The sequence below is a fragment of the Caretta caretta genome, chromosome 4 (assembly GCF_965140235.1).
Source record: "Caretta caretta isolate rCarCar2 chromosome 4, rCarCar1.hap1, whole genome shotgun sequence".
Lineage (NCBI taxonomy): Eukaryota > Metazoa > Chordata > Testudines > Cheloniidae > Caretta > Caretta caretta.
Genome location: NC_134209.1, coordinates 82,589,787 through 82,615,697, shown reverse-complemented (window position 1 = coordinate 82,615,697; position 25,911 = coordinate 82,589,787). Strand labels below are relative to the sequence as shown.

At 42.9% G+C, this 25,911-nt stretch overlaps 1 protein-coding gene across 11 annotated transcripts in view; it reads right to left on the bottom strand.

The window, feature by feature from the left end:
* The window catches only part of GALNTL6 (polypeptide N-acetylgalactosaminyltransferase like 6), a 928,998-nt gene that overhangs the window by 119,512 nt on the left and 783,575 nt on the right, over window positions 1-25,911 (bottom strand). For all 11 annotated transcript variants that reach the window (XM_048847720.2, XM_048847722.2, XM_048847725.2 and 8 more), the window contains 2 exons: window positions 22,923-23,108; window positions 16,404-16,587 (listed from right to left, as the gene is read on the bottom strand). In XM_048847720.2, coding sequence (XP_048703677.2) covers window positions 16,404-16,587; window positions 22,923-23,108 — 370 coding nt within the window. The remainder of the gene's footprint in view (window positions 1-16,403; window positions 16,588-22,922; window positions 23,109-25,911) is intronic.

Below are 25,911 nucleotides of genomic sequence, written 5' to 3'. Positions count from 1 at the left end.
CTTCCTCCCCTGAATTTGCTTTAAAATGTCATGTAAAACATACTCAAATGCACTTCAAACAGCTCTACCACTGAAATCTGTTATTCTCAGAGATAATCATCACATTCTGCATACTTAATATCTCCCCCACCCCCCAAAAAAACATTGCCTGCATTTTGTCCTGCTTTTCAGCTTTTTTAACCTTTTCTTTGGGTACCTGTAAAGCTGCTAAATGGCTTTTTATATATTCTAAATGGTTCAAGTGGAAGAATGTAGGCGACTGTTAAAATCTTCTGAGTCTTCTGTTCTCTCCCTCTGTTGCTGGTTTGTCATTGACCCTAATTTACTACACATCCCTATGTGTTCGTACTCACAGGAAAACAAAATTCCTATATGCACTTGCACAAAATAGTCTTGAGTGGGTCTTCAAAATCAGCTAAATTGTCTGCCGTGTGGAGCCAAGAGAAAGGTGGGTGATGTGCTCTGCTCATTATTTGCTAGCTCTATTGGTGGCTAATTAACTTTGGTAATTAAAAACAAACAACGCCTTGCCAACACTGGAAGTAACAGTTACAACAATCAGACAATTAAAAAACACCAAAGATACTGATCTCCAAAATCATTTACTTGAAGGAATGATTATACTGTATTTTCCTTATATGTGTAGAGCCATACGCAGTTTCCACATTGGGTCTGGGTATTTTTGGAAATGGGCAGAACTGAAAGAGCAATCTGATTGACTAATAAAGGTCACAGGCCTTGCAATTTATGGAACAGCTACTGGCAAACTCTGTTTAGCCTTACTCTTCTTTGTCACTCAAAAAAGACAATGGTAGCATTTTGTAAATGAAATAATGCACTGCAGTGAATGTTGGGAGCTTTCTTGATAATTATCAGAGGGGTAGCAGTGTTAGTCTGGATCTGTAAAAGCAGCAAAGAGTCCTGTGGCACCTTATAGACTAACAGATGTACTTGAACATAAGCTTTCGTGGGTGAATACCCACTTCGTCGGATGCTTGAGGCACCTGGTCTTTGACTCTTGCATCACAATGCCTCTGAAATGTGCAGTTATCTCACAGCCACTATAACTATAGCCTCAAAAATCCCACCTGTCACGGGGATGTATACACTACACACTAGACCTGTGCTTGAGTGTCCACACTGCATTGTAAACCTAGGTTTACAGTTGGTAGACCTAGGTCTCACAGCCATGCTAATGCAGCCATACTGTGCTATGGAGACCTTTTAACTCGGATCAGTGGCTTGACCTGTATTCACACTGCAAAAAGACAGGACTTGGACCTGAGTCACAGCAGGATGTGGGCTCTTACTCACCCCCTAGCAGGGTCCGAGGTGCTTGCTGATCTGAATCAGACTAATTTGTGTGTGAATGGAAGGGGGACTTGGGCTCAAATCTGAGTCACAGTCTGGATTTAGTGTGCACTATAGACACAGTGTCTAGGGATACCTCAGAAGGTGATCTTGTCTATCCGTCCATTTTATTTCTAAGGCACCTATCACGTTGATATCAAATATTCTCCAGATATTTTTAACAAATGATTTTCATAAACTTTCTTTTCTGTAGCCTGAGATAAAACCTTGGTACTGGGGATAGCTGCAGGGGTTAAAGTAAAGGAGAGCAAAGTGGGCACAGCTTTCCTGCTAATGCTAAAAGCAGATGGAGAGATCTCCTGGTTGGATAAAAGAAAAGGAGTACTTGTGGCACCTTAGAGACTAACCAATTTATTTGAGCATGAGCTTTCGTGAGCTACAGCTCACTTCATCAGATGTATACCGTGGAAACGGTATACATCTGATGAAGTGAGCTGTAGCTCACGAAAGCTCATGCTCAAATAAATTGGTTAGTCTCTAAGGTGCCACAAGTACTCCTTTTCTTTTTGCAAATACAGACTAACACTGCTGTTCCTCTGAAAACTGGTTGGATAAAGAGTGCTTCCCTACAGCTCCCCCTTCTTCACTCATGTGGTGAGAGCTTTCCCTTCCCGTTTCCATCTACTGTAGCCACTGGATACACATGCTTGTAGAGTGAAATAATAAGGGACTATGGATTGGAATCTAAGTATAGCTCTCACTCCCCCAAGCCCCTTAATCCACTGAAAACATTCCTTGCAGGAGGCACACATGCACAAATGAAAAACACTATTGCACTAACAATGTGAATATTTTACCTCACCCATCAATCACATTGCATTAGTTGGTCCCCCTGCCACTCTCTCATCTTGTTTGATAGGTTATGTAACTAGACTGTAAGCTACTGGGACAGGGACCTTGTGTTCATATCTGTCTATAAAGTGCCAAGCACAAAAGAAACAACAATATGCATTTAAACAAATAACCACATGGTTTATCTCAGTCATAGGTAAGAGAGCAGGCAATACCACTTGGCAGTATTAAGCTGTACTTTTCTGGAAATGTTTATACTTTCCCCCCTGAATAATATACTGTCTCTATGTGTGTATATTATATACACATTAGCTATCTAACTGATAGGCTCTATCTACATAATCCATCTACTCACCTATGGAATTATATTGTACCCCATCACCATGTAATACATTGATTTCTGCGTATACGATTTGAGAAGTATTTTAAAAATACCTGACTTTTGAAGGAATTTGTATGCCCCAAAGGTAAAATATTTGTTGTTCAGAAATACAGTATGCTTACTAGTCATTTCTGCCATGGTCATCTCTAAATTTGTTTATAAATCATCAGAAGGAGAGACAAGGTGGGAGACAGTGTAAGCTCATCTCTCTCATTAACAGATGTTGGTTCAATAAAAGATATTACCTTACCCACCATGTCTTTCTAATATCCTGGAACCAACACGGCTAGAACACCACTGCATACAGGAAGAAGTCATCTATATGTAGTATATAGAAATGAACTCCATGTAAGTTCACGCCAACACTTTCTTCTGTTCTATTATTTCATGTTTTCTTATCTTGCCCTCATCACCTTAGTATGTGAGCGCCTTCCAGGATTGTGTTAAGCAATGTGACTACCATCTGTCACATGTGGTTCATTCTGTCTCTCTATCTTTTCCCAAGAAAATTGTATGTACAGTAATAGAATCATAGAAGATATGGGTTGGAAAGACCTCAGGAGGTCATCTAGTCCAACCCCAACTAAATCATCCCAGCCAGGACTTTGTCAAGCTGGGCCTTAAAAATCATCAAGGAAGGAAATTCCACCACCTCCCTAGGTAACCCATTCCAGTGCTTCACCACCCTCCTCGTGAAATAGTTTTTCCTAATATCCAACCTAGACCTCCCCCACTGCAACTTGAGACCATTGCTCCTTGTTCTGTCATCTGCCACGACTGAGAACAGCCTAGCTCCATCCTCTTTGGAACTCCCCTTCAGGTAGTTGAAGGCTGCTATCAAATCCCGCCCTCAGTCTTCTCTTCTGCAGACAAAATAAGCCCAGTTCCCTCAGCCTCTCCTCATAAGTCATGTACCCCAGTCCCCTAATCATTTTCGTTGCCCTCCATTGGACTCTGTCCAATATGTCCACATCCTTTCTGTAATGGGGGTGGGGGGCGGGGAACTGGATGCAATACTCCAGATGTGACCTCACCAGTGTCGAATAGAGGGGAACAATCACTTCCCTTGATCTGCTGGCAACGCTCCTACTAATGCAACCCAATACGCAGTGTAGGGTTTTGTTTTGTTTATTTTTGGTGTTGGACTTTTTGGTATTATTTTAATTTAATTAATTTCAACCAAATATGTTTTTATATTGGAGAATGCAAGGTTGAAGAAGTATACCTTGTAGTTGGAGTGGGAAGATGGTGTGGTTTATGATGGTCTTCAATTCCTATGAGAGTTCATTTCACAGTCTTGGACTGGCTTCCAAGAAAGCTCCGTTTCCTGCACAAATGAGCTTGAGCCTTATGGTAGAGAATACTACAGGACTGGAGCTGTTTGACGCAGAGTATTCAATTTGTTAGTGGAATTTTAGCAAGTGGCTCCTGCTTGTCCCCTCCAGCACATGACTGAGGTAAACAAGATGTAAATCAGATGTGTTATCAGTTCAGTGTTCAGCATTGTAGAAATAAAATGATAATATAGCCAGAGAATGGGTTAGATCTACATCATGTTTGTAGATATTGGAAGAAATGATGATTTTTAGGAAATATGGAAGGCTAGGAGATTTACAAAGCACAGACTGATAAACAACCTCTAGTGACAACACGTTGTGTAGACTCTAAGGAATATAGGTTCATTCTGGCCAATATTGACATTAATTTGCACCTATAAAACTTGCTAAACAATCTGGTTTGGAGGCTATCTATTCCTTAATGGGGGTTCTGGCTGACATTGGGTTACATCACTTCTGCTTTTGGGAGCTTCTACAGTACAAACACAAATGAAATAAAGATCTGTAAATCTGTAATTTTGTAAGAATGGCATTTTACCTGCACAGCTGGAATTTGGTGCACAAACTGCTCCCAGGCTCCCATACACAGAAACACCACTAAAAGTGAGAAATCTGCAATGGGATTCTGACATTATCCTATGACCCTTAGAAGCACAGGACTTGCAGACCATCAAAATCTGGGCCAAAATTCTTGTGTCCCTTGGAAAGTATATTAAGGAAAAAAAAAGTAGCTCATCTTTTCTCTTAAACTAATGGTAAGCTTAATTTTCTTCACTGGAATTTTTTCAATGGGATTTTTCTTTTTTTATAATTTTAAAAGCCAAGTCATTTAAATCAATAGGATATTGACTGATTCAAATGGTTCACCCTAAGGCAGTAAGTAACCTGGTCTCTTACTGATTTTCTTTTTCTTTTAGAAGGAAATTAAGGTCCTTAAGAATTTTCCTTTGGACTTCTCCAATTTAAATGTGTTTATGTTGGTTTCAGTAACCCATTCTATAGATATGCTGCTGTGTATAAGAGGAGCTGTGTAGTGTGGTACTTTGTAAATTAATGCAATACTTGTGGGAGGCAGCAGGTTGACAACTGTAGAAATTGGTGATTTCATTTGAGATATCCTTTCAGTTTTTGTGTTAAAATCCAAAATCCAAAGTGAAAGTGATATTTGGAGAATGTCAACTCCCACATATTGAAACCAAAGAAAATGATTACACAGCTCTAGTCATCTGAGACAGGCCATCAAGTAATTGTGAGCAGTTTGATAAGTACTGTTTTGGGAGGGATTTGAACTGCTTATTGGCGGTGTATTGAAAACTGCGTCAAAATGGTAGGCTCTCTGAAAATTTCAGGGATTTTTCCTGGTCCTGCTTATTGGCTAAGGGACTCTGTAGGGAAGCATGCGATCTGAGCCTAGCAGCAATCAATCAGCACACAGCTGGCCTCTCATAAGGTGGGGTTAGTTGTGCTTCTATGATTTAGGGAGCAGCCTGATTTGTTTGTTTCTGTTTTGGGGGGCTTGTGGGTTATTCTGACTTCTAAGAAATAAAGTAGTGTTACATTTCAACCTTCCATCAAGAGTATTTGATGTTTTTATCTAACTTCTCAATCAAAATTGTTTGCTGGGGTAACTCTAGAAAAGTCAGTGAAGTCACATCAGCAGAAGGTTTGGCCTTGATGAACTTTACACCTCAGATTAACACAATGTTAATTAAACACACGTATCTGTCTCTTATTCACTTATTTTTGGTGAAAACTTATTGGGTTATACAGAAACATTGTTCTTCACTCCCACAGGAGGTAGAGCCACATTAACAGGGGGAGGGAATATGCGTGTGTCATGGGTGTGGCAGTTTTTGCATGTGGGTGTATCAGTTTTTCCATTTTTCATTACAAAAATCTTATGATCTTCATAGTACCACAGGATTAGGAGAACACAAAAAGGTATCAAAGTTATTGTTGACTGTCTTTGATCTTCTGCCAACCACAGCTTAACTAAACCAGAAAATCTGGCCCTTAGTCTATGCAAACTCACATGGTCTGGAGGCTGTCTTTATGCTGTATATCCTGTGAATACCCAGCATGGACTAAAACACAACCGAACTATGCTCAGATAGAAAAAGAAATACTGGCAACTGTTCCTGGTTGTGAGAGGCTTTATGAATATGTTTATGGGCAGAGATCAGTCATAGAAGACACAGACTATAAAGCAGCGGAAGCCATATTACAGAAATCATTGTCCAAAAGCACTACCTAAACTTCAGAAAATGATCATAAAATTGCAAAAAGCATTTGTCAAATGTGAAATACAGGCCTAGTAAGGAGTTTCTGTGAGCTGACATGCTTTCAAGAGAACGTATAAATAGTGAAAGCAAGGAGCTGCAAGAAAAGGGTCGGGAAGTAAATATGACTCCATTTCTAAAATAAAAATGTGTCAAGTTCAGACAAGACACAAACCTTACAATAGTTTGCAAGAGTAATTCTAGATGCAATTCAAAGAGAAGGTGACTGGCAATCAGCTACGCCATCCACTCCAAATTCATATGTCATAACCAACCTGAAGGTCTGTCCCAGAAGAGGAACCAAAGACATCAATACAAATTCAAGGAAGCTACTGGTTTCCTTTCCTTGTGAAGATCCAGAATGCAACTGAAATTCTCTCTCTATATTGATGCCTCACTGCCCCAACAGTATTTGAGTGTCTCACAATCTTTAATGTATTTAGCCTCATAACACGCCTGTGAGGTATGGAAGTCTTAATACGCCTATTTTACAGATGGGGAACTAAGGCAAAGAGAGGCTAAATGACCTGCCCAAGGAAGTCTGCAGTGGAGTAAGGACTCACACCCAGATCTCCCAAGTCATAAGCTAATGCCCTAACCACTGAACCATTCTCTCTCTCTTATGATCTGAAAAACAACACACTCTCATCCTGTCTAGTAAAAAATTCCAGGAAAACAACAGGTTTGAAGGTGGCAGATCTACTTCAGCAGCTGATCAGGGCACTTCAGAAAGAACTACGCTGAAGGCAATACGTAGTTCTAGGGCCACATAGACATGGAGTTTCACAGGTGGAAGTCAGCAGTTCAGAGATCATAGCTATTGACAGATGTCCATTAAGGAGCAGAATAATCCTCTCAGCTGTCAGGTCATTCCAATAACATATTATTATTATTATTATTATTATTTATTTGTATTCCAATAGCTTCTAGTAGCACCCCCTTCCCCACCTCAATCATGGCTGAGGGCTCCATTGTGCTAGGTGCTGTACAAATATATAACAAAGAGTACCTGCTCTGAACAGTACCCTATCCTTCCTCCTATATATCTCTGTATGTTTAATGCATTGGTTTTATTAGTTTGTGATTGCTAAGTGGTTGTTTTGAATTGATATTGTAATTTATTTGGATCTGATAAAAATGAATTGTAACAGTAGCCACTGGTATCGATAATTACTAATGCCTGCCACATGCCAGGGGTATGAACATTTTGTAACACTAATCAATATCATCTGATGGGTGCCAGGGAATAAAGAGCAGTCTCTTCCCAGCACTGTTGTGTATCAAACCACTATTATATTTAGCAGACCCATTTAACTTAGCACAGAAGAGCTGGGAAGCCTGCATGATCCCTAAGGATCACCATATATATGTTACTGTCATAAATATAAAGGGAAGGGTAAACACCTTTAAATCCCTCCTGGCCAGAGGAAAAACCCTTTCACCTGAAAAGGGTTAAGAAGCTAAGATAGCCTCACTGGCACCTGACCAAAATGACCAATGAGGAGACAAGATACTTTCAAAGCTGAAGGGGGGGGGGGAAACAAAGGGTTCTCTCTGTCTGTGTGATGCTTTTGCAGGGACCAGAGCAGGAATGCAGGTCAGAACTCCTGTAAAAAGTCAGTAAGCAATCTAGTTAGATATGCGTTAGATTCTGTTTTGTTTAAATGGCTGATAAAATATGTTGTGCTGAATGGAATGTATATTCCTGTTTTTGTATCTTTTTAAAACTTAAGATTTTGCCTAGAGGGATTCTCTGTGTTTTGAATATGATTGTCCTATAAGGTATTTACCATCCTGATTTTACAGAGGTGATTCTTTTACTTTTTCTTCAATTAAAATTCTTCTTCTAAGAACCTGATCACTTTTCATTGTTCTTAAGATCCAAGGGTTTGGGTCTGTGTTCACCTATGCAAATTGGTGAGGATTTTTATCAAGCCTTCCCCAGGAAAGGGGGTGTAGGGCTTGGGGGAATATTTTGGGGAGGAGGCGTTTCCAAGTGGGCACGTCCCCTGTTCTTTGTGTAACACTTTGGTGGTGGCAGTGTTTAACCTAACCTGGTAAGAATAAGTTTAGGGGGTCTTTCATGTAGGTCCCCACATCTGTACCCTAGAGTTCAGAATGGGGAAGGAACCTTGACAGTTACAGATGAGATTTTAAATTTCATTGGACAAACTGCTTTCTGGGGATGTATACCGGAGCTTCGATGGAAGAATTTAGCTTGTAGGGATAAATCCTGGTCCAGTGAAATCCATGGAAGTTTTGCCATTGCCTTCAATGGGCTGCACATTCAGGGTACATGCACTGGCATCATAAAATCAACATAGTTTGTGGGATGGGCTGCTGGGTCACTCACACATTTCCAAAGTCATAACCTTTATGCAAGTTTTAGTCGAAAACCAATTTGTAATGAGCAAGTTACAAAGGAATGAAAGTGGGGGTGCCTGATTGAAAAGCTGACAGATGTACTGCAGCTATGCTCCCAGTTCTGCTCTAATTAGGAAGGAAGCTGCTGCTTGAATGACAATGTGGATGTATGTACAGTAAGACATACCCACACTTTTGTTTCAAACGGCTAAAACAGTCCAGATTCTTCCCAGTCAAGTGAATTTTATACAGAAATACAGTGTCCAGTAAAAAGAAAAGGAGTACTTGTGGCACCTTAGAGACTAACCAATTTATTTGAGCATGAGCTTTCGTGAGCTACAGCTCACTTCATCAGATGTTTACCGTGGAAACTGCAGCAGACTTTATATACACACAGAGAATATGAAACAATACCTCCTCCCACCCCACTGTCCTGCTGGTAATAGCTTATCTAAAGTGATCAACAGGTGGGCCATTTCCAGCACAAATCCAGGTTTTCTCACCCTCCACCCCCCACACAAATTCACTCTCCTGCTGGTGCTAGCCCATCCAAAGTGACAACTCTTTACATAATCAAGTAGGGCTATTTCCTGCATAGATCAAGGTTTTCTCACATCCCCCCCACCCCCATACACACACAAACTCACTCTCCTGCTGGTAATAGCTCATCTAAACTGACCACTCTCCAAGTTTAAATCCAAGTTAAACCAGAACATCTGGGGGGGGGGGGTAGGAAAAAACAAGAAGAAACAGGCTACCTTGCATAATGACTTAGCCACTCCCAGTCTCTATTTAAGCCTAAATTAATAGTATCCAATTTGCAAATGAATTCCAATTCAGCAGTTTCTCGCTGGAGTCTGGATTTGAAGTTTTTTTGTTTTAAGATAGCGACCTTCATGTCTGTGATTGCGTGACCAGAGAGATTGAAGTGTTCTCCGACTGGTTTATGAATGTTATAATTCTTGACATCTGATTTGTGTCCATTTATTCTTTTACGTAGAGACTGTCCAGTTTGACCAATGTACATGGCAGAGGGGCATTGCTGGCACATGATGGCATATATCACATTGGTGGATGTGCAGGTGAACGAGCCTCTGATAGCGTGGCTGATGTTATTAGGCCCTGTGATGGTGTCCCCTGAATAGATATGTGGGCACAATTGGCAACGGGCTTTGTTGCAAGGATAAGTTCCTGGGTTAGTGGTTCTGTTGTGTGGTATGTGGTTGTTGGTGAGTATTTGCTTCAGGTTGCGGGGCTGTCTGTAGGCAAGGACTGGCCTGTCTCCCAAGACTTGTGAGAGTGTTGGGTCATCCTTTAGGATAGGTTGTAGATCCTTAATAATGCGTTGGAGGGGTTTTAGTTGGGGGCTGAAGGTGACCGCTAGTGGCGTTCTGTTATTTTCTTTGTTAGGCCTGTCCTGTAGTAGGTAACTTCTGGGAACTCTTCTGGCTCTATCAATCTGTTTCTTTACTTCTGCAGGTGGGTATTGTAGTTGTAAGAAAGCTTGACAGAGATCTTGTAGGTGTTTGTCTCTGTCTGAGGGGTTGGAGCAAATGCGGTTGTATCGCAGAGCTTGGCTGTAGACGATGGATCGTGTGGTGTGGTCAGGGTGAAAGCTGGAGGCATGCAGGTAGGAATAGCGGTCAGTAGGTTTCCGGTATAGGGTGGTGTTTATGTGGCCATTGTTTATTAGCACTGTAGTGTCCAGGAAGTGGATCTCTTGTGTGGACTGGACCAGGCTGAGGTTGGTGGTGGGATGGAAATTGTTGAAATCGTGGTGGAATTCCTCAAGGGCTTCTTTTCCATGGGTCCAGATGATGAAGATGTCATCAATATAGCGCAAGTAGAGTAGGGGCTTTAGGGGACGAGAGCTGAGGAAGCGTTGTTCTAAATCAGCCATAAAAATGTTGGCATACTGTGGGGCCATGCGGGTACCCATAGCAGTGCCGCTGATCTGAAGGTATACATTGTCCCCAAATGTGAAATAGTTATGGGTAAGGACAAAGTCACAAAGTTCAGCCACCAGGTTAGCCGTGACATTATCGGGGATAGTGTTCTTGACGGCTTGTAGTCCATCTTTGTGTGGAATGTTGGTGTAGAGGGCTTCTACATCCATAGTAGCCAGGATGGTGTTATCAGGAAGATCACCGATGGATTGAAGTTTCCTCAGGAAGTCAGTGGTGTCTCGAAGGTAGCTGGGAGTGCTGGTAGCGTAGGGCCTGAGGAGGGAGTCTACATAGCCAGACAATCCTGCTGTCAGGGTGCCAATGCCTGAGATGATGGGGCGCCCAGGATTTCCAGGTTTATGGATCTTGGGTAGTAGATAGCTTTAGATAAGCTATTACCAGCAGGACAGTGGGGTGGGAGGAGGTATTGTTTCATATTCTCTGTGTGTATATAAAGTCTGCTGCAGTTTCCACGGTAAACATCTGATGAAGTGAGCTGTAGCTCACGAAAGCTCATGCTCAAATAAATTGGTTAGTCTCTAAGGTGCCACAAGTACTCCTTTTCTTTTTGCGAATACAGACTAACACGGCTGTTCCTCTGAAACAGTGTCCAGTAAGAAGATGCAACTGCCATACGTAATCAACTGCCAAACTGGATGACAGTAAAAACAAAAACAAAAGTATTTTGATTCCAAAGTTACCAGCTCAGCTGGCTATGGAGTTCAGCAAGCTGCCAAATACCGTCACAGCAAAAGCCTACCTGACAACAGTTCCAATTGTTAGGGGCTACTCACACAATTTTCTCTGCTTGTGTCCACTGCAGCAATATTTTGATTGTGTGCAGACAGAACGCAAGTCTCTTGTTTAAATAATATAGAAGCTGTGCTTTAGTCTTCAGTATTGTGGTCTGCTTTCTGATGTGCAGCACATCTTAGGCTGAGGTGACCTTCCATGCTAAAACACACACTGTGCCAGCATCTTCAATAGGGGAGAAAAAACAAACCAAAACAAAAAAGAAAAAACCACCACCACCATTTTTGAATCACATAGCTATTAACTACTGGTATCTTATTTAAAAAGTTGGCAATTTCTCAGTTCATTAAGAATCTGCCCAGATCGGAAACGGTTGGCAAGAAGTACAGCTATTAGAATACCAATGGCAAAATATTTAGCCTAACAAAAAACAAAATAAAAATAAAATCCCTACTGCTCACAGAATAGCTGTGTGTTGTTGGTTGAATCTGCCTTTAATGTCAGTACACACATACCTAAAGGGAAATGGTTCAACTTTACTGCTACCAAAACTGTCAAGGTCAATTAACTTTCGGATGGTCTAGGCTTGTAATGTTTACCTTGTTTGTCATATGCTATGTATTAAAAGCATCAGATATTTTTCAGCCTGTGAAAATAAGTGGAGTAGAAGCTGTATTTTTTCTGCATAAGGAAAAGCAGTACTGGCTTTGAATGACAAAATAATAATAGCTAGTCAAAGCAAAACCACGCTGCTTTTTAGCAATGCTTTGGTCCATTTTGTTCTTGGAAAGAAAGTACTTCTGAATGGAAGAACTGACCTAGCACAAAATGCCTAGGGTTGCCACGAATGTTCCCTCTAATTTTTGACAGGCTGTGTGTGCAAAAAATTTCTTCTGTGCAAATTTTTGTACTTCTGTGCAAATTTTTGTGCATGCGGTGTTTCGCCATGTGCGCGGGGTTTAGGATCTGTGTGCGAGTGCACACGCGCACAGCTTAGAGGGAACAGGTTTTCCCAAGATTGCCCCTTTTTTGAGATAGCTGTTCCAAGAAATATAGAAGCCTTTCCAGGACATTAGAAGTCCTGGTTTTTGTTAGCAGAGTCACCTCTCGAGCAGCTGCTAGTGGGATCTCTTCTTCCTTTTCCTCCTATGTGGTGATGCTGCTCACCCTCTGTCCTTGCTGCTCCATGGCTTTCCGTCAGGAGCCTTTAAGCAGCCACTGCTTCCTACCTGACCAATAAGCTGATGAAGAGAGCAAAAAGAGCTCATGTCAGCAGCTTCACTGTGCCCTGTTCCTCACCATGGGGTGACTGCTTCTGCTCAGCAGGGGCCCGGCTCCGCCTCCTGGAGCCACCTCCTCTCTCCCACACTGCTGCCCACTTCTGTACTCCCCTCTCCTAGCTCAGAATGGCCCCTCTTTTGTAACTCAGAGGTGGCAGCCCTATGGCTACCTTGTATTCTGTCTCCCAGTTTGTGATGTAAAGTAGTGGTCCCTGGGAAGTTAACAGAAAGACTTCCATTGCCTTTGGTAAACACTGGATCAAACCTGATATTGTCTACTGAGAATAGAGAACTCAAATCACCTCAGAGGTGCCAAGTACTACAGGCCTGATTAAATCCTTCCTTGCACCTGGTGTAGTAATTTACATCTGTGATGAATGAAGGCAGTCAGTGTCAGATGCTACCATTCTGACTGAGTAACATTTTGTGCAAACTTTGCACAGAGCTCTATAACTACACAAGGCGTAAAACCTTGTTTGCACTGCAAATTTGAACCGCTTTAACTATACTGGTACAGCATAGTCCCTGTCAAGGTTCCTCCCCCACTCTGAACTCTAGGGTACAGATGTGGGGACCTGCATGAAAACCTCCTAAGCTTACTTTTACCAGCTTAGGTTAAAACTTCCCCAAGGTTCAAATTAATTTTATCCTTTGTCCTTGGAATAACCACTGCCACCACCAAACTCTAACTGGGTTTACTGGGAAACGTAGTTTGGACATGTCTTTCCCCCCAAAATCCTCCCAACCCTTGCACCCCACTTCCTTGGAAAGGTTTGGTAAAAATCCTCACCAATTTGCATAGGTGACCACGGACCCAAACCCTTGGATCTGAGAACAATGAAAAAGCATTCAGTTTTCTTACAAGAAGACTTTTAATAGAAATAGAAGTAAATAGGAGTAAAGGAATCACCCCTGAAAAATCAGGATGGTAGGTATCTTACAGGGTAATTAGATTCAAAAAATAGAGAATCCCTCTAGGCAAAACCTTAAGTTACAAAAAAGACACACAGACAGAAATAGTCATTCTATTCAGCACAATTCTTTTCTCAGCCATTTAAAGAAATCATAATCTAACACATACCTAGCTAGATTATTTACTAAAAGTTCTAAGACTCCATTCCTGTTCTATCCCTGGCAAAGCAGCATACCGACAGACACATAGACCCTTGTTTCTCTCCCTCCTCCCAGCTTTTGAAAGTATCTTGTCTCCTCATTGGTCATTTTGGTCAGGTGCCAGCGAGGTTACCTTTAGCTTCTTAACTCTTTACAGGTGAGAGGATTTTTCCTCTGGCCAGGAGGGATTTTAAAGGGGTTTACCCTTCCCTTTATATTTATGACAGTCCCCTAGTGTGGACACAGTTGTATTGATTTAAAGATGTTTTTACTGGGATAGCTATTTCCATATGGGAAGGAAAATAAGCTGTACTGTTATAAGACACTTTGTACCCATATAACTGTGTCCATACTTGGGCTTGTACCAATATAACTATATTGGCAAAAAAAACCCATCCCCCGCCAACCATCATGTCTACACTTGGATACTGTGTAGAGTACACACAGCACAGGTATAAATAGCAATGTAGATGGTGAGGCACTGCTTAGGCAAGTAAAGATACACCTGAACCCTAGGATATGTACCCCACAGAGGCTGTCTACAAGATGTGCTTCCCATGTCTACACTGCTATTTTTAACAGTATAGTATTCTGCTGTCTCCCCACAGACAGAGCCTTTCCCTCACCACAGTAAAAGGCTCTGGCAGTGGGGAAAGGCTCTGGCAGCTTTATAGATTACAGCATCTAAAGAAGCTGCCTGTATATGTATGATATTGTATTTTACTTGTCTTGTGCCTGTATTACAGGTTGTTTTGACATTACTAGACTACATATACCATGTAGACTGTCCTTGTTTATGATGCCTCTTTATAAAAGACATTATACAAAGATAATATTTTTAAAGATAGTGAATAAATACAAGAGTTGTTTTTCACCCAATGCACTTTGTTTTTGTCTTAAATGCACACACCATTTCTCATCTTTCTTCAGTTACCAGATTTTACCATTGTTTTGGATATAAACTTTTAAAAAACACATTAACTTTTGCAGAAGCAGTCTGCATATTGTTTAAATGGTATATTTAACCATGGAGAACTTTATTCTAACCCATCCCTTTGGAATCCAAAAAAATTCAAAAGTTTATATAGGGACTTATAGGTGCCATTACTCTAAGGATAATATCTGCTATGCCATATTGTAGTGCTTATTTTTGCCATTTTATTGACTACAGGAAAACAGTGAAAACCTGCCTTTGACTTGCTAGTATAAAAGCTAGGGCTGCCTGGAGATGCATTAATTATTTCTTTGTTTTGAATAGAACATACTGATTTAATGTCTCCCTTTTAATTCTTTTTTTTTCTCTCCTCTGAGAGTTGAGTACTGCAAAACATTAGAAAAATGCAAGTGTTACAAAAAATAGCTCTGAACAAGAGCTGGAGGACTGCAATTGTTGGTGGTGGAAGCCATGTGTAAAGGTGGGGCTCGAAATCTGGACTAGACTATTCGAAGTGCTAGGTGACTTCTGGTCTGGAAGCAGGGAATAGGTAGATGGCAAGCAAAGATGACTGTCCAAGGGACATAGGAGGCATCGGGAGTACATTTTGTAGTACATTTCCCAGTGGGAAGGCATTGGAGGACTAGTGGCTCTTGAGCATTGTGTTGCAGCACTATCCTGCATCCACATTACAGAGTAGTCGTGTTAGCAGCTAATAAATTGTGGTTGCTCTGACACCGTTGCACATGAGTGAGGGGACTTTGTGTGCAGACAGGGTCAAGATAACTGGAGCAATCTAGTTATAACACAACTTAACTTTGCAGTGAAGATAAGCCCAAGGAATCAGCATCTCTTCCCCCTGGGACAGAACCTGTCAAATCCACGGAAACGGTGCTGCATTCTGCACAAATCAGACCCAATGTTTTAGGTAGTGCTGGGCTTTGAGACCAGAGAAAGTTTTTTTGATGTTTTTAGACTGTGCAAATCTGAATGGCAGGTCTAGATACAATGCTGAGTTTCAGTAATGGACAATGAGAGCATCAGAGCAAATCTCATTGCCAGCCCTGCTGGGTTGTGAGCTGCATGACTGATTCTGAAAGTTTAATGAACTAAGCCAGGTTTCTCTCTCTGCTGATGAGGATAAATCCTATGTTGTCCTTACATGACAAGAATAAAATAAAATAAAAATAGATCCAGCTTTGTGGAGACTAGTAGGTCATTACTATGAATTATCTGATCCATACAATACCAGGATCTGACATGGTCTTATCAGATATTATTTACAAATCAGCTTGATATTGTTCTGCTTTGATAGGACTGTGTTTAAATTATAGCAATACATAGACAGTAGCAATACCATCCATCATAAACAGAGCCTTTTCTAGCAGAATGTGGACTCAGCTATTGGTGCAGCTATTGCATTAATCTTCAGCAAAAGAATCAAACTAAAGTATGTTCAGGAAATATTCTGAGGAATAAGAAGACAATAACTATAGTCACATTTATTTCTTGTCCTCTCCCAACTCTTCTTTCCCACTAACTACAAGTATGTGTTTCTGTCTTGGTCTCTCTCTTACGCACAAAGTCCTCTTCCCTGCCCTCCTCCCCGACATCCTGTTGACACATGCCAGAGGCAAGGAAACTCTGTGCATCCAAGCACACCCTCTGCTATTTCATAACTTGTTACACTGACCTTTTCTCACTGTTCTGCCGTTTGTGGCTTTTTGCTTTTATTACCTTTAATTAGGGCTAATTGGTCTAGAAAGCCCTGGGCTTGGTGTTTCTGTTATCACAGTTACCTTATTTGCTCTCTCTGCCTTTTGCTCGAACTCTTCCCTTTACTGCTACTTACTCAAAGGGGTCACTGGGATCAGACCTCTGGAGCTCTGGAGGAATCGGTATTCTTTTGTAGTACATTTCCCAGTCGAAGGCTCCTCGCATGGCATCCCCCGCCTGTGCCTCATAGCCAAAGTGATTGTGGTCAATGACATCAATCATGGGACACACAATGGTTTTGTGGTTTAGTGCAATCTGGTCTGAAAGATGAAAGCAGAAAATAGGAAATGGCATGTCTAGTCAAGCCATCTATCATATTACAAATCCCCCAGGTTTTTTGAAGTTTGAAGATTGCCTGCTTAGTTCCCTACGGCCCCCAAATCATTTCACTTTTCAAATCTGCATCAGACCTTTATCTAAAGTGGACTTAATGCAGTTGGGCATTGATTAGAAGCAATTATAATTCTTTAAAGCTAGTCACATCCCAGTGAGACCCAGAGAAGTCCAGTCATCTATATCTCTGTCATTTGCTACTCTGGGCTGTCCCCAATCTGTCAACAAAGGAACTAGCCAGTAAGTAAAATATAAAAACACTATTTGTTTAGTGTGAGGTCTGTACAGCGGGAACTTGAAGAGGAAATGCTTTCCCATTTATTTGTGTTTCAATGTATGAATACAGGACCTCACAGTAATTCTGCATCTGCTGTTGTGGCATTTTAGTGTGCACCAGTTTCTAATTCAAACACTGAAAATTAAAGGTGGACTCCAAAGCCAGAAGCAACAACATGCAAAAAAGTATTGCTCGTTTCTATGAGGAGTGAAGAAGGCTCCAGTGTATTCTTTTCTCTCCCTCTCTCTTTTGAGAAGTGTCAGTGTGAGACTCAACTTCCCACCTTCCTCATTTGAGGTTTGGAAAAGGGGCAGCTCTGAGATGTCCAGTAGCGTGAAATGGTTAAGTCGGGAAGTTGTGTCGTCTTTTCAGACTTACCCCTCTAATGGTGAAACACAGTAAAAACACGTTAATTATCTCACAAAAATCTGCAGGCCTCCTCTAAAAAGCTGTAATGAGGTTTCCTATTATTAGGATATAATTACTAAAAGTAACAACATGGACTAGTGCGCCAGGTAGTATTATACTTAATTACCACCACCATGTCAGTTTTAATACCATCTTTTTTCAATGGCAATCCTGGCAACAGTCAACATGGGATTATGACACTTTGGCTCTGATGCTCTCCTCTAGTTTCACAGATGGAGGGAAGCTCAAGCATATGGGTTTGGGGGCATTGGGCAGGTAGAGAGGTGGCTTACTAGCATAAGCCTATCCCTTCCAGGAACCTGCAGAAGCCTCTCCCTGAGAACAGATGGCAGGATTGGAACCCTCTGCATCAGAAAAGGGCACAGATAGCATAGAGAGAACTGGGTTAGAGTGGTGCTCACTCACCTTGGCATCATCTTCCTTCAAACCTGCAATACTGGCAAGTGTGGCACTGATCTATGGAACCCATTCCTCCCTCAAGAGCACTGTAGTGAGGTAGCCTGCCCCTCTAAAGCTTAGTGGTCTGCCCCATACAAGTAGCCCTGCCTACCACACCTGGGATGAGGTGTACAGTTTAATTAGTAGAACCAGTTGGATAAGGAGGAGCTGATTCTCCTATAAAGAGGAACAGGACACTTCAGAGAATTGGGGGGATGGAGAGAATAGGGAAAGAAACATTATAGAGACTGCTAGGAGTGAGTAAGCTCCAGCAGGAAACCCTGAGTCTTCAGGAAAAAAGACTCCAGGGAGGGGAAACCTCAGTGTGAAAGACAGAGTGAATGAGAAAGAGTTGCTGAAGATTTGAGGACTTTTGTTTTGGGATTGATTTTGTTATGTTAATAAACTCAGCTCCAAGGAGGGGTGTGTTGTCTCGTAGTTTGTCTCGTAGTTTCAGGGGCCCTGAGTTGAAGAGACATGAGAAAACTGAGGCAGGACTGCTGAAGAGTGATCTCAAGCCATAAGGGCATGCTCAGGAGGCAGCCCGCCAGCCCATTTACAGGGCTCTTTCATGGCAATATGGCTCTTGATGGAACCATATTATTGCGTGTGCGCGTGTGAGGAAATACCGATCCACCGTTCAAATTGATCAGCCTTCTGCAGAAGGGCTGAGAGTAACTGCTCTCTCTCTCTCTCTCTCTCTCTCACACACACACACACACACACACACACTTGAAGAGGTACTGTAATGACAGCTGAGCTATGGTTGAAATCCAGTGTAACTCCCTTTCCAACTGTTCATAATTCTCTCAAAATTCCTTTTCGTCTGAAAATTTCTGTGCTCAGCTTTTGCCCAGAGGCCATTTCTTTTGGAAAGTTTCAACAAAATCTGTTCATTTTTAAATTGTGCATTTAAAAAAAATGCACCAAAAAACTCCCCCAAACCAAAAAGCATATGTGCCAGTAATCAGAACATTTCACTGTTGCTATACTGCTCTTGTGGTGAGAGAGAAGTCCTGGTCTATATGAGAACACTGCACTGCTTTAACTAAAGGTAGAAGGCGGGTCTTTGTCTCTGTAATGTTCTGGGACCGACATGGCTACAACTACACTGCGTTAACTAAAGGAGTGACTTTGAACCGATCTGGTTAAACCACAGCAAACAAACCTTGTGTGGACACTCATTTCAGTATAAGGGTGGCTTATTTCTGATTAGTGTAGATCAATTAGGAATCTGTTTAAGCTAACCCCAAATAAGCCACTCTTATTTTGTATTAAAAGTTTCCATACATGGGCTTGCACCAGTTAAAACACAATTTGACTTAAAATGTTGCAACTTTCTCATGTTATAAAACCCTAAGTGATTATTCTTTTCTCAGCCCTAGTATTTGTGAGGTCTCAACCAGAGGAACTGTTCAGAAATAGGGGCAGGGCAGGCTGATAAACACAGAAAACCTTCACTCTAGAACACAGTTGAGTTTGTCTCACTGTCAGGACTTTTCAACATGCTCTGCAGATCCATTCAGACATAATAAGGGCAGCCTAGCTCACCCTGTGGATGCAGCATCAGAGCAGTAAGTGCCAAATGTGCCATCTGCTTCACTAGAGTTTCATCTAGTATCATTCAAAAAATGCAGGAGGCGTTAAAAGAGCTACGAGGTGCATCCTTCGGTTAAAAATGTACAAATAGGTATTTAGAACCACTGTCAATAGAGGGCCAGATGCTGCTCCCATTTAAGCAACTAGAAACTTTTCATTTACTTTAAAGGGAGTAAGACTGGTCCTGAAATGGTTTATTCCTCCCTTTAGGAAGACATAGTGCAGGCTGCCCTTGAAACTTTTTTTTTTTTGTTCATCTTACGTTTGCTTTGCTTTATTTTCTGTTTCAAGTTCCAGGTCTAATGGGTGATTCTTGGTAGGGTTGCCAGGCATCCGTTTTTTGACTGGAATGCCCGGTTGAAAAGGAACCCAGTTGGCTCTGCTGACCAGGCCATTGAAAGTTTAGTTGGCCGCCTGCAGTGGGGCAGACAGGTTGCCTGAGTGACTCCCAGAAAGCTGCTGGCATCTTCCTCTGGCTCGTAGGCTTAGGGGTGGCCATGAAAGCTCCGTGTGCTGCTCCCCTGCTCCAGTACTGGCTCCGCAGCTCCCATTGGCTGGGAACTGTGGCCAATGGGAGCTGCGGGGGCAGCCCCTGCACCTAGGACACAGAGGGAGATGTCGGCAGCTTCCTGGGAGCCGCCTGAGGTAAGCGCTGCCCAGAGCCCACCCTCCCCACACACACCTGTCCCAATCCGAAGCCCCCTCCTACACCCCAAACACCTCATCTCTGGCCCCGCCCCAGAGCCCGCACCCCCAGCCCAGAGCCTTCACCCCCTCCCACACCCCAACCCCCGTGCCTCAGCCCGGAGCCCTTCCTGAACCCTGAATCCCTGATTTCTAGCCTCACTCCAGAGCCCACACCCCAACCCCTGCCACATTCCGAACCCCTTGGCCCCAGCCCAGAGCCCTCTCCTGCACCCCAAACCCCTCATCTCCAGCTCCACCTCAGAGCCTGCACCCCCAGCTGGTGAAAATGAGCAAGTGTGGGGGAAAGTGAGTGACGGAGGGAGGGGGATGGAGTGAGCGAGCGGGGCCTTCAGAGAAGGGGTGGGGCGGGGTGGGGCAAGGGTGTTTGGTTTTCTGCAAATGGAAAGTTGGCAACTCTATCCTTTGTAATATTTAAAAACCAGACACACCAGCAGTAATTCTGCAACCTCTCCTTCCCTTCCACATCTCTCCAAAGCCCCGTCCCTTCCCCACCCCTACCCCTAGGCCTCACCCTTGCCCTGCCCCTTCCCCTAAGGCCCCGCCCCATTCACTCCTCTTTCCCCATTGCTCACTGCTTTTCCCCTCTCCTGCTCTCCCTGCGTGGAGCTGGAGCTGGGATCTGCAGCCACCCGATCAGGTAGGAGGCAGCCCTGGCTGAGTAGCGGCTGGTGCAGGTGATGACTTGGTGCCTCCCCGCCCCCTCAGTAACTGGACTTTGGGTGTCTGGTCTGATCTGCACCATCAGGTCCCCTTTTCAACCTGACTTTCTGGTAAAAAACCAGACACCTGGACGTCCTAGCCTTAGGCCTCAGTAGGTCAGAAGCATAAAGATTTTTGCACTAGTTGAGGGATGCACTGAGCAACATCCAGTTAACCCTTAAACCTCAACAGCAGGCAGAAGACTTCCATCTGTGCTAGATAAGGTGAGCTCATCCAGTGGTTTCAGCAGTGACCTGATCGTGTAGCTTGTGGAAGTCTACTGGTCTCTGTGCTCCTTCACACGACCAGCAGCTTGAATTTTACATGAAGTTGGTGCGCTTCTTAATAAAAGGTTAATGCTGATGCTGAAAATAAGGAAAAGTGATAACTAGGGAATAGACTGGATACATAATTTGGGTACCCTAACAGGGGTACTATTTCAGATTTCGGTAGGTAAGGGGCAACTTTAACCGTGATTCTAAAGGTTATGTAGGCACCTGAAAGCTGTCAGGCTTTTTTTCAAATAATAGGGGGGATGCAATCAAAAATTATAACTCAAAGGGTGTGTGTGTCTCAACTCAAAAAGTTTGAAAACCGCACAGGGTGCAGGCAGGGGATAGCTAGGGGCTGTGTGCAGAGAGGCTAGCTCAGGGTGCAGGCAGGGGGTAGCTAGGGGCTGGGAGGGGTGTAGCTCGGGTACGGAGAGGGGCTGTGTCCGAGGGGGGCATGCTGTTCTGGGGCTGGCTGTGCGCTCAGTCCCTAGTTGGCACAGTGGTGACAGCTCCGCAAGGCAGGAGCTGTGATGAGGGGCATGCTTTGCTTGCTTGGTTACACAATGGGTAGGAGGGAGGGGGACACCCCAACATGAGGTCCTGTTGGCTCTGCGCAGGAGATTGGGATTCAGGCTCCCAGTCCTGAGCAGCTTTGCCAGCAGCAGTTCCATGTCAGGGGCAAGGGGCAATGCTATGGCTGCAGATGGCAACGGGAGGAGAAGTGGCTGCAGCTTCCCCCCTGCTGCGAACTTCACCCAAATATGGTAAAAAACCCAACTCGGGGTCTCCTCCTGCCTTCCCTAAATGGTGCCCCTGTAACTCTAGTCAGAAAGCATATGGGCTTAAATTTTGTGAATTATGTTGGTACTGATCTGACAGGGATATTTAGGGAGACTGTTTATTGGCCTTCTGGGTTATGTTGCATAGTTCAGAAACAGAACTAGGCATTTTGCTGCTTGAATATGTTTAATCAGCATGTTTTGCCACAAAACCAGTTCCAGCAGCAAAACTCAAGACATAATACCATTCTCTGAGGAAAGGCTAAACTGCCATCCTTATGAGAGATGCTTTTACTGAAAAAAAGAAAAAAAGTTTCTTGTCTATACTCAAGTAAGGAAGCACCACTCATCTTTCTCTGGAGGGGTGAATAGTCAGGTGTGTAGGGAAGGGAGCATTATTTCCTGACTTAAATCCTAGACTACTTACAACTGTTTCTTCCCATGCTTTAACTAATGGAGCTTCGCTGGTTCCAGCTAGAATCCAGCAAATAGCAAATCATCCTTTCTGAGCTTCCTATTGTGAATGCAGTTATTGGGTTTAACTCCAAAATCTGGGATATATTTACAACAAAAGCTGATTTAGTGGACCGTGGAAGACTAAGGAGTACAATAGTGCATACCAAACATTACTTAATGCTCTTAGGTTTACAGTACATTCCTTACCTAGTACTAGATTTAGAGGTCTCTTTTTAAAAAAAGAAATTAAGCTATGGGAGAGCAGAACTATATTGCAGAAGTTATACTAGTCATCTCTGGAATAAAGAAGCTCAGATTCCTGTGTTTTGTCAAACAAACAAGCTCTTTCTTATACGGACTTTTTCCAGGTAACCAGTATATATATCTGTCCAATTATTGCAGCAAAAATAGGTGGTGTACTGTATATGAAGGTCTAGAAATCTCATGCTGTGTGTGGGATATCAGAATTGTCACAGGCCACCTGCAGTACAGTACTAACCTTTTTATATAGTGCAAGGATCTGCTTATTTTGGGGCACAAGTTTAATTCTTGGAACTATACCATGTGTTCTGACATTAATGGCCAATTAATGTTCAAGCACTTACTAAGCAATGGAGGTAGCCAATTCACGTTGACTTCACAATGGGAGTCCAGGAACGTCAAGACTTCTCCTTTAGCCATTGAGGCTCCCAGCAATCTGGTCCGAATCAGCCCTTCTCGTTTCTTGGTGCGCACAATCCTCACTTTGGCAAAACGGGCCATGTACTCCTCCAACTTCTCTTTCAAGTGTTCTGGAAAGAAGGGGAAAAGGGTAGAGGTGTCAGCCATGGAGGGCCAAACTAAGAATGGGCATGTGCAGATACCACTATAAGCATTCAGCGCCCTTTTATTTCTTGTAATTTCAAATCCTTCAGTATCTGCTGTAAACCCTTTCTGAGATGGTTCTTAAATTGCAAATGATCTTTGTGCTAATACACAGAGGAAACCACTGACATTCTAGACCTTTTACTGCTACTTAACTGCTACTGGCAAGTTGCCATGCACCATATAATCACAGCCAAAACAACTGCAGAATGTTCACCCATTCTCTAGTTCCTGCAGCCCAAGGCCAGATGATCATCCTGACATATGGTTTTCAAACAATGCCCTTTCCAAGCAGGCTTTCTACTTTTATTAATTATGTAAGAAGATGCATGGAAAGCAATTTTTAAAAATTAAGTGTTAAATCAGCATGACTAAATTATTTTTTATGAGGAGGGCAAATAAACTAGCAAGTGGTAACTGGCTAGGAGCTTGAAGCAAATGGATGGCTGCCTTGCAAATAAAATTAAGCTGTAGAAGTACAACAATTGATATATTCTGTACTATTCTGTCTGTTTAGCCTGACTGTGTATGCATCACATAACAGCACATTTGGAATATATTTTCTTCCAATTAGAAATAAACAATAGAAGTGAAATCACCTCCTACAGTTTTGCCTCACCGTAAATAAATTACTGAAAATACTACAATCGGGAAAATAATCCACTGCCTATGATGAAACACTTCAGTTTGTCATGTTCATTCCTGCTCTGAATAAATTCAGTAACTATTTGGCAGGGAAAGGAGGAGGGAAAAGCTTGGTCTCCAATACTTATCACTTTTGACATGTTGCATTCAGGGCCGTCTCTAGGGAGGATGAGAGGCCCGGGACAAATCAGCCCCCGCTGACTTGAGGGCTCCACTCTGCATCAGCGGCTGGGCCGGTGGGCCACCTGCTGCTGCTGGCAGTTGCCGGTGCCTACCCTGGGGCTATCGTTGGCCATAGCGCCACGGCGGCTCAGGGCTCCGGTCAGGTCGGGGGACTTGCTGCACTGAAACGCGGGTGGCCGAGCCAGGTGCTGTCTCCCGCTAACTGCCAACAACAGGGTAGTTGCGGAAGTGACAGATTCATCTTCCAGGACCAACTGTGCCGGCCAGTCACACCGGCCAATTTGCCCTATCCAAGGGACGGCTCTGGCTGCATTTACTGATGCTAGTGGATACAAGCTAATGCACATCAAAAATGACTCTATAAGATTCTGATTGTTTGTCTTTGTTATGCTGTGGAATTTGGAATTATTTTGGAATGCTGTTGTTCCCAATAGTCTCCATGGACTTTGGATCAGGCCCTATATTATTATAGATAGTAGGAAATTTGCCATCAACCAAGATTTCTTTGTTTTGGTCTTATGCAGGTATCAAGGTGGTGGGAGGGGGATAGCTCAGTGGTTTGAGCATTGGCCTGCTAAACCCAGGGTTGTGAGTTGAATCCTTGAGGGGGCCATTTAGGTATCTGGGGCAGAAATTGCGGATTAGTCCTGCTTTGAGCAGGGGGTTGGACTAGATGACCTCCTGAGGTCCCTTCCAACCCTGATATTCTATGAAAAAGGCCTATTATTCAGCAGTGACCTCAATCTGAGGATGCTTCCTATTGTTTGAAGAAGCCTACACTGGCCATATACAGGCTGGGTAATTGCATGTACAATGGGGCACTTAGATGCACAGTTCTTCTTTAAGTTCCATTAGCAAGGGAATAAAATTTGCAGAAGCACATTCTCCAGTACATATCTCCTTTAAGCAATCCCTCACCAGGCTTCTATAACAAAGGATATATGGATATTTCCATTCTAAACCACTTTTGGGGGTTTATGATATAGCCTTTACAGTTTGCTTTGGGCATGTAGGATTTTAATCTGAAGAATAGTGCTTTACCAGATGTGGTATAAAAAGAGCATTTTTTCTTTATTCCTTATGCTCTATGGGGAAAAAAACAGGGACGTCTGAAAAATGATTTTTTTCAGGGGTCTTTTTCCTTTGAACCTCTGTTTCTTGGTAACTAGGGCAGCTGAATTAACATTGGAATACTGGCTACAACAAGTCCTGATCTTTTTATTTTACCAATTTTTATGGTGGAGAATGCTCTTAGCATTTAACAGCACTACTATCTCGGTTTTGTAACAATACAGCATTCAGATGTCCATCTTGTTCTTCAACAAGTGTATTTTGTAGCACAGATACAGCAATAGCAGAAGCATTAACAGCAAAAGCATATCCTTTCCACTGAGCTTCGGCTGGATATAAACATCATTCCTGGCTTTTAGGCACTAAGCCCCACCAGTATTGTCACAATTCAGTGCGGCAAATATGCAGTACCAGCTTGTACCACTAGGAGACTCTTGGTGGACTGTGGAGGCTGCACTACACCTGACGACACCAGAGTCCTTCCTACCCTACAGCACAAGCAGCAGAGAGATGAGAGAGAGAGCAGGAAATTCAGGTGTGTGGCACTAGCCCCACTTAAGCAGAGTAAACAGCTGTCTCCACATGCTCTCTGCTGCCTCTGTTTCTGCCTTTGCAGACCCACAGGCTGGAGCTGGGGACTTCTGAGCCTCAGTGTCAGAAAAGAAGAATTGACTCTGGGGATGAGATGTCTAACCTGGAGGGGTACGAGTCGGGATGAGTGTTTTCTAAGCTTGAGACCATTCAGGTTGAGGGGGTAGTTCTGAGCTATGAAGAGGTTAGATAGGAAAAGGAGAGGAATTGGCTTATAGGTGTTTCTGAGCAGATGGAGTT